General features: G+C 40.9%; 1 protein-coding gene across 1 annotated transcript in view; it reads right to left on the bottom strand.

Annotated features, from left to right (window-relative positions):
• Window positions 1-3,979: 3,979 nt before the first annotated feature.
• LOC104388346 (basic proline-rich protein-like) overlaps window positions 3,980-7,643 on the bottom strand; it is a 190,668-nt gene continuing 187,004 nt past the window's right edge. Inside the window, exons 4-5 of the mRNA XM_009997206.1 lie at window positions 4,866-4,940; window positions 3,980-4,522 (exon numbers count right to left, since the gene is read on the bottom strand). Coding sequence (XP_009995508.1) covers window positions 3,980-4,522; window positions 4,866-4,940 — 618 coding nt within the window. The remainder of the gene's footprint in view (window positions 4,523-4,865; window positions 4,941-7,643) is intronic.

The following is a 7,643-nucleotide window of genomic DNA, read 5'->3' as shown; positions in this document are numbered from 1 at the left end:
TTGAAGAAAATCCTCCAGCAGGTTGTTTTTTTTAATCGAGAACAACAACCACCACCACCACCAAACCTTCATGGAGCCTGTGATCAAAAAATCTTACAGAGTTTGGTCTTAATACTCCAACAATGTCAGGCATTTCAAGGCAGTAGCATCAAAACTAGATATTTACTGCTTGGTAGTGAGTAACCCTTTGAAAAGGGAGGAACAAAAATTCCTTTTTAATGAGTCACCATTTGGCAGTCAGAGATCAAAACCTTTTGCCTGGATTTCTGACTGCAGGATTGTATATACTTGGGGTTTTTTCAGTCTGTGTGACTTTATTTAAATCAACACAGTCAATTAAGAAAATAAGTAAGTTAAAAGGAACCAGAAAAGTGAAGCCCTTATAAGTGCTTCATGATCAGCATGATCTACTGGGTTACTGAGATACTACATGAATTGAGAAACAATTACCATATATAAAATTGGAATTGTGAAAATCCTAGTAAGATTTAAAGTAACTAGTCAAAGCAAAATGAAATTATACTCAGTATCTATTCTGACAACCACATGAAATGAATGTTGCATAATTATTCCTAAACTAATGAAAATGCCTACATACTAAATGGTACATACTAGTGTATGGGGGGAAAGCTTCTCGTGTGTGAGTGGAACTGTGCATGACAAATGTCTTCATTTACTTTTGCCCAAAACTTAACCTGTGAAGACCTGTTCTGTTCCCCTATATCAAATTATGAAGTTTCAGCAAAAAGGAAGACATTACAATGTAATGTCAGGGGGAAAAAATAAATCCACCTGCATTGGCACTATAGCCAAAGCAAAGAAATAAAACTAACATTCACACTGGGAGGGTTTTACAGTAAGATTTACCTGCCTTTATTTTTTAATATCATTTCCAACTATGTGAAAAGTACCTAAAGGCCTCAACTAGTAACAAGCACTTATGATTTACAAATATTTAACTACTTAAGGATGCTTAGTGTGAAATTCAAAGTAAAGACTCATTATTCCCATTTTACAATGGACAAGTAAGTACCTGAGAAACTAAAAAAAACAAACTGTCTCCACCTCTGGAGGCTGGTGGGGCTACAGATATTTTGACCCTTTAAGAAAAAAACCTTTACAGTTTTGACATTAGAGTAGGCATTATTCATGCCTGGCTTCTACCTTAGGAATCTCCAAACTGTTATATGAAAACTCATATCCACAGATATTGGAGCAGGGACTTACCATTCACTCCACACAGCCATCAAACAGCCATCCCCTGCAACTCCCCATCAGCAAAAGCATCTCCATACCTCACTGTCAGCTCACTCAACCATCCTGTTCCTTACATCAGTTGATCTTAATTTATGTTCAATTTACTTGTAGATTGGAAGTTATTAGAGTAAATAATTACAGTAACTGGTTACAGTTTGGGAATTGGGAGAACTGAAGAAAGAATTCAGAGAAATAACCTGATCTACTACTGTAAAGAGAATCAATCATCCATCCCCTTCCATTAGTCTTTTTGGCAATCCTGTGTCGCTGTTGTCACAAGCCTGGATAACGATGCCACATTAATTCTCCTTTTGAGAAACGAAGTACAAGATTTGACTCCGTAACTGTGTCCTGTCTGACCTTGGGGAATCTTTGGGGAAAGTTTCCCATCAAATCCAGCTACAGATTTCACTGAAGAATTACCGAGTTGGGCTCATGCTTTATAACCCAAATGCGTGAAAGAAAAATATACAACCACTCTTCTGTTTCCACTAGAAATAAATAATATCTACCTAACTAACAATTTTGCAGATCCAACCCTATGTGAGAAATTACATTTCTAAAGCCATTTCAACAAGCCTGCTCTGAGCTGATGGGCATGGGGCAGAATGAAGAGACAGCAACTGAAAATTTCTTATGTAACAACTACCATTCCTTTAACTACATTTACCCAAACTGGGGATGGGCTGTATTTCCCAACCCAAATATTCCCAAAAGGGGAAAAAAATACCTTTGTTGTAAATACTACAGAACACAGAACTGAAAAAGAAGAAAGTCATTCTCTGTTTCGTAACAGAAACAGCCTCACTCCCTTCCTTCAAGGCTACCCACTGCCCTCAGCACAACACGAGCTGCGGCATCGCTGCTGTCGGTGTGAGCAGGCAGAAGAGGACATATGGCCTTTTGTGCTGTTCCCAAGATGCTGCATGTTAAAAAAAAAAAAAAATAATTAAAAATCATTATCCTAGCAGGAAGAAGCCCAAGCCGTTGTAAATGTTTGTTTATTGCCATTTTTAGAAGAAAAAAAACAAACCTACTCTTGGATATGTAAACCTAAACCCAGATGCTGGATGGGAATCAAGAAGAAACCACACATTATTTTGGGGAAATCATTAATTATTTTGGGAAAACCTTTGCTTCCATGCTTATTTGAGTATTTCTCTGTAACTAGGTATCATTTCTATTACTGTGGCTACGACTAACGAGTTAACAACACTATTTACACTAGTACTGTTGTATCATTAGAAACAACAAGATTATGTACTTTAATTCTAATGCCAGCACAATTATTTTAACACCAAGTGTGTCAGATCTGACTCTATACCCCCCAAATTAATTTCAGAGTAGTGGCTAAATAAAATGACATATTTCTTTGTGCTTTTGTTATAACATGCTCATGTGCAGCAAACTGTGAAGAAAATGTAGTAATTAGAGGTTAAATTAATCCCTGACAGACAGGCAGCTTAGTAAAGCTCGGTCCTCTTCAGAAAACATAGCATAAAGCTTGCCAGTCTTTCAGAATTAGGCACAAAGAACAGGCAAGATTGGCAAATCCCTCACCACTGCTATCCAACCAAAGGGCAATGCTGGGAAGTCAGAGTAAGTCCAGGAAGATCTTGTGACAAATGTGATTGAGAGCTCAGAGCAATTGTTGCTGCAGCCGCTCTAACTGCCTGATCAGGATCAACCACTTGAAATTAAAGACAGCCTTCTGCACAGCAGAACAGGCTTCTAACCACCATATAATCAACCTCGAGACGTTAATAAAAGCAAACAATGGCATTTTATTTCACAACATAACTAGAAAGTTACCTTGCTGCTTCTGATTTTAATGCAGGGAATGGATTTCATTGCCCACAACAGAGTAAATGTGCTGTGTTATTCTGAAAACAATGAACAGGTATGTCTGGAGTAGGTGTAACTCCTGAACCTGCTGGGATTTTTGAGCCCTTAATTCTAGAAAAAAAGAAACTTCCACAGAAATGCAAAATAAAACAACACAAGACAAAAGAAGCAGTCAGATCATGTTTGTGACATCCAGCAAGTACTTCTTTTTTGTGCCTGTCAACAGAAGTAAATGTTTTTTCTGACCTCTCTAGTTGCGGCACAACAAAAGGAGCTGTTTTTTAAATCCATGCAAATACATCACGTTAGCAGAGGGGACAAACTGAGGGGTGTTTGTTCTGTGCTGTGCAAAAACCTCCCTGGCTTCTCCGAGCAGGAACTGCAGAGGCACCACTGCGTCCGTCCCACTTGACTTGCGTTGCACCTCCGCAGGTGGAAGGTGTAAAGAACTGGCTTCCCCCTGGGCTAAGACTGGTGCCACTCAATAGATTGTCTGACATGGGGTGAAACAATAACATAGTTAACACCCTCCCCTGTGGAGATAATCTATATCATGTCTGTGACAGGCTGAGCCCCCAGCTGTTCCTGCTCAAACAGGAAAGCACAACAGGCAGTTGTGCGGTTGGATCACCAGGTAAATCCACAAGAAAAAGTGAAAAAAGGAAAAAAGAGCAAGTATTACAATTCAAGTAAAACAAAAACAGGGGGCTTGCAGAGATTGCAGATCAGTGTGGGAGTGCATTAACACCACTGATATTTCTGTACTACCCAGATCATCAATTAGTAACAAATTAGGACATGCCTGATGGGGTACTTATGCAACACGTCTTTATCAATAAAACTGCCAAGTTCCTTGCAGAGAAATGCAGAACAGATTTCAACAAGTCGTAATATGATGTCTCCCTTTGGCCAGGATATGACGATGAATTCCAGTTTCCACCTCCTCAGCCTGGTCACCCATTCCCAAAAAGCAACTTTGGTCAGTCCAGCAGTCCCTTCTGAAGGCCTGGGTGCACCCTGGCAGCAGCCCCTGACTCAGGCCAGCGCTTATCAATGGCTCATTGCACCCATGAGGCAGCACTCGGAGTGAAGGCCCCAACAAAATCCCACACCTGGGCTCCTCTGGAACTTCACTGACCACATGGAAACAGCCACCCGCTCCCTGGGCAAAGCCCACATCCCCCAGCTGGTCCAGCTGGCTGGGCTGCGTGGCAGGGAGGGGAGGAAGGAAACTAACACCTCTTTCCCCTGCTCTGCCCTTTGGCCACAACTCTTCTGCCCCAGGAGCCAAGAACCAGCTCAAATTCAGCCTGCAGAGACTATGTACTTCACCCTGCCGCATTTCCATTTCACTTCTTCCAACAGGTGGGAGCAAGGGGGGCTTGCTCAAGGGCCTGATCCTTGAGACCCAGATTTGACCCTGGAATTAAGAGAGTATACTGTAAAATGAAAAAGGACTGCTAGGCTGGGCCCTGGTAGGAGCCAGACTGGTGTACTCTCCTACCACCCAGCCTAACAAGCACCTTCCAGTTCATCTGAGGATTTTCCTCTTGAAGGAAAGTAATGACTTAGCAATACATTTTCTTCCATTTAAAAAAGAAAAATTAAGATCATGAAGGGGGGTTCCCAAAAGGAATAAAGACTCTTCATAGCTCATTTGCTAGTTATCCCTCTCTGACTGCATCACCTCTGGTGGTGCAACTGGTGACTTGTGACTTTGAAAACAATGGAGTTGTATCCCAGGAGCCATGAGCCCTGCTTACACTGTCACCCTGAGATATACTTTCATTTTGAGCAGAGCTAACAGCCTGGTCCACAGCAACTGCAATGAAAAATAACTACCAGAAGAGAAGGATATAAAGTGAAAACTTTAACTGACAAAGACTTGAATTTTCTGTGCAAAGCACCAGCAGTAATAATAAAGAACACAGCAAAGAGATTGTGATGGAATCACAAGCCGTTTTGCAAAGTTTCCCTTCAGCTGCTGGCAGGCCTGAAATGGGTTATAGAAAGTTAAAACTGTGTTATTGATCACTGCACATTCTGCAGGGCTGAGTTTTTGTTTTTAAATAAACCAGCACTGTTCTTTCACTATTTTCACTTAAAACACTAGTCCAGTATCTTCCAATATCTGGTCCAACCTGAAACAACACTAATGAGGGTAGTACTAGGCACCTAAACAGTTTCTTCACATATCTGTTAAGCAATTGCCTTTTTGAGTGCCCTCCCTGCTTCCACTGGTGCAGAAAACAAAACTTACTAAGAGTGCACAATGGTATCGTACACATTTGGCACTTCACAGCAATGCTCTAAAGTTCCCCTTCAAAATTACTGGCAAGGAATGAAGTTCTGCATAATTTTAGCACTCAACATCTGAAAAAATTAGAACAGTCCCAACTGTTCTTTGAGATGTACAAAAGAACAGTTGAAAAACTTACAGTTGACTGGTGCTACCTAGGTTACCCGTCAATGCCATTGAAACTGGTATATTATTAAGAGAGGTGTATGATGGGAATTGGTTTATTGTGCTGATCCATAGTAACCAACTCCTGTTCGTCCATCATTTATCTCTCTCACCAGCGACATATGGGTTTGTCTATTCACACTCTCAGCATTCTCTCTGCTCCAACAAACAGTCAGCCTTTTCTGCTGGGATAAGGAGATTTTTTAGTTACATCCATTATGTGCGTATCAACATTTATGGCAGGAAGATAATTGCCAAAGAGCTCAGGGGGATAAAAGCTCCCTCTTTATAACACAAACCCCCTTAAAAAAATCAATATTGATATAAAACAGTTCAACACAAAGCTTTGGTGTGTCTTCTGCTTCCTTCAGTTCAAAATACTTTCTTTTTTTGTAAGATAGCAAGTCAAACAGGCACATCAGTTAGAAAGCCTTTGCAATGAGTTAGGATACTGCTCTTCCCATAGAGGAAAAACAGAAATTACAGTATTAATTGTTCCTTAAAAAAAGCTAGTGGCAAACGTGTCAGATATAAAGAGGGTTCCTTGGACAGGTGCCAACACCATTTAAACTGATCTAGCTATCTTTATTTGGAGACTATACCAAGTACTAATGAATCGTAACTTACAGTCACCTTCGCCTAAATGTTGAAAAATGCTGACACTCAGAAAGAGCCAGCATGAGGGAACAATGACAACCTGGGGATCCTGCCTGTCTCCCTATTTAAGGAGCTCAGATAACCTTCTATCAGTCCATCCCCCAGTTCGGATAAATCCATTTGTCACAGCTTCTGCAAGATTTACTCCACTTTCCCATGGCTGTGTATTCATAAAAGTTATTTTAAGGCGACTTTCATCAGAGTAGCAAGTAACACAGAACATTTGTTGATTAAATGACTGGGAACCAGTGAGTTGCACTGTACTTAACCTACAGGACGACTCAGGGATTTTACTTACTGTTACCCTTGCCCTTGTGTTACCTTCTGCCTCCCTAACTTCTGTCTCTCTCATGAAGCCAGTTTCTAGGTTGATCCTTGACCTAAGCTTCCATCCAGGCAGGTTAGCGACCATTTAAGTCAGGGCAGGAGTGTCAGCCTGACACCTTGGTTCAAGAATTCTTACAGTAAATCTTCCTGTATTTCAGAAAGCGTCTGGCACAATAGCTCCTTAATCCCATTTTAAATCTCTGAAAGCTACCACATTGTAACATTTGTAACAAGGTCAGTAAAAAACCCAAACCAAACACTCTGTATTTATAAAACACTTCTACCTGTGTAACAGGAAGCCAGACAAAAGAATAAAAAAGGAATTATAACGGCCTTCTGTAATCACTAATCCCCCAAACCCTTTAACAACCACCTTAGCTGTAAAAAAATTCAAGAGACTGAGGTTTGAACTACTTTTTTTAAAAGGGACTAAAAGTGGAGTCCTGTCAATATTTGCTTTTCTGATTCTGAAGTATTAGTTAAAGGGATTAAAAATAGACATGAAAAAACCTCGTTAAAAAAAAAAACACAACACAAAACAAAAAAAAACCCCAAACAACCCTCAGAAAATAAAAGGCTAAATTAAATTTGAACTGCTCAATTCTAAACACTGAACAGCTCTTCACTCACTCGAGAGGAGCTGTTAACTGCATGTTACCTGCCTTACAATATAAACTACTTGTTTTCTATCCCTGAGCAACAGACTATTTCCTGGTTGAGTTTAAAAACTCAGTGACGTTCCAATTTCAACCCACACATGTGTGTCACTGTCAACGTCAGTGGCAGGAAAACATTAGAAGTCACCCCTTGCTAATGCTTTCCTAACATGGAATTTCCTCGTATCTGGCTCCCTCAGCCCCCTCCTCCCTTCAGCTGAGAGCATCTTTCCCAATTCCATTTTTTCTTTTCTTTTCTTTTTTTTTCCCCTTCCAAACATATGGCAGGAAGAGAGAACTGAAAATGGTCAGTGCCAAAACTAGATCGCTGCTTTTTTAGGTGCTAGCGTGTAACTGAACTCCCACTGCTCCTGCCTGCGCCGCTCACTCGGGGAGCGCGGCCGTGGGCAGAGGGGACCCCCCCCCGCCCCCCAGAG

Source organism: Chaetura pelagica, unplaced genomic scaffold (assembly GCF_000747805.2).
Source record: "Chaetura pelagica isolate M959 unplaced genomic scaffold, ChaPel_1.0 scaffold344, whole genome shotgun sequence".
NCBI lineage: Eukaryota > Metazoa > Chordata > Aves > Apodiformes > Apodidae > Chaetura > Chaetura pelagica.
This window is presented reverse-complemented; position numbering and strand designations above follow the sequence as displayed.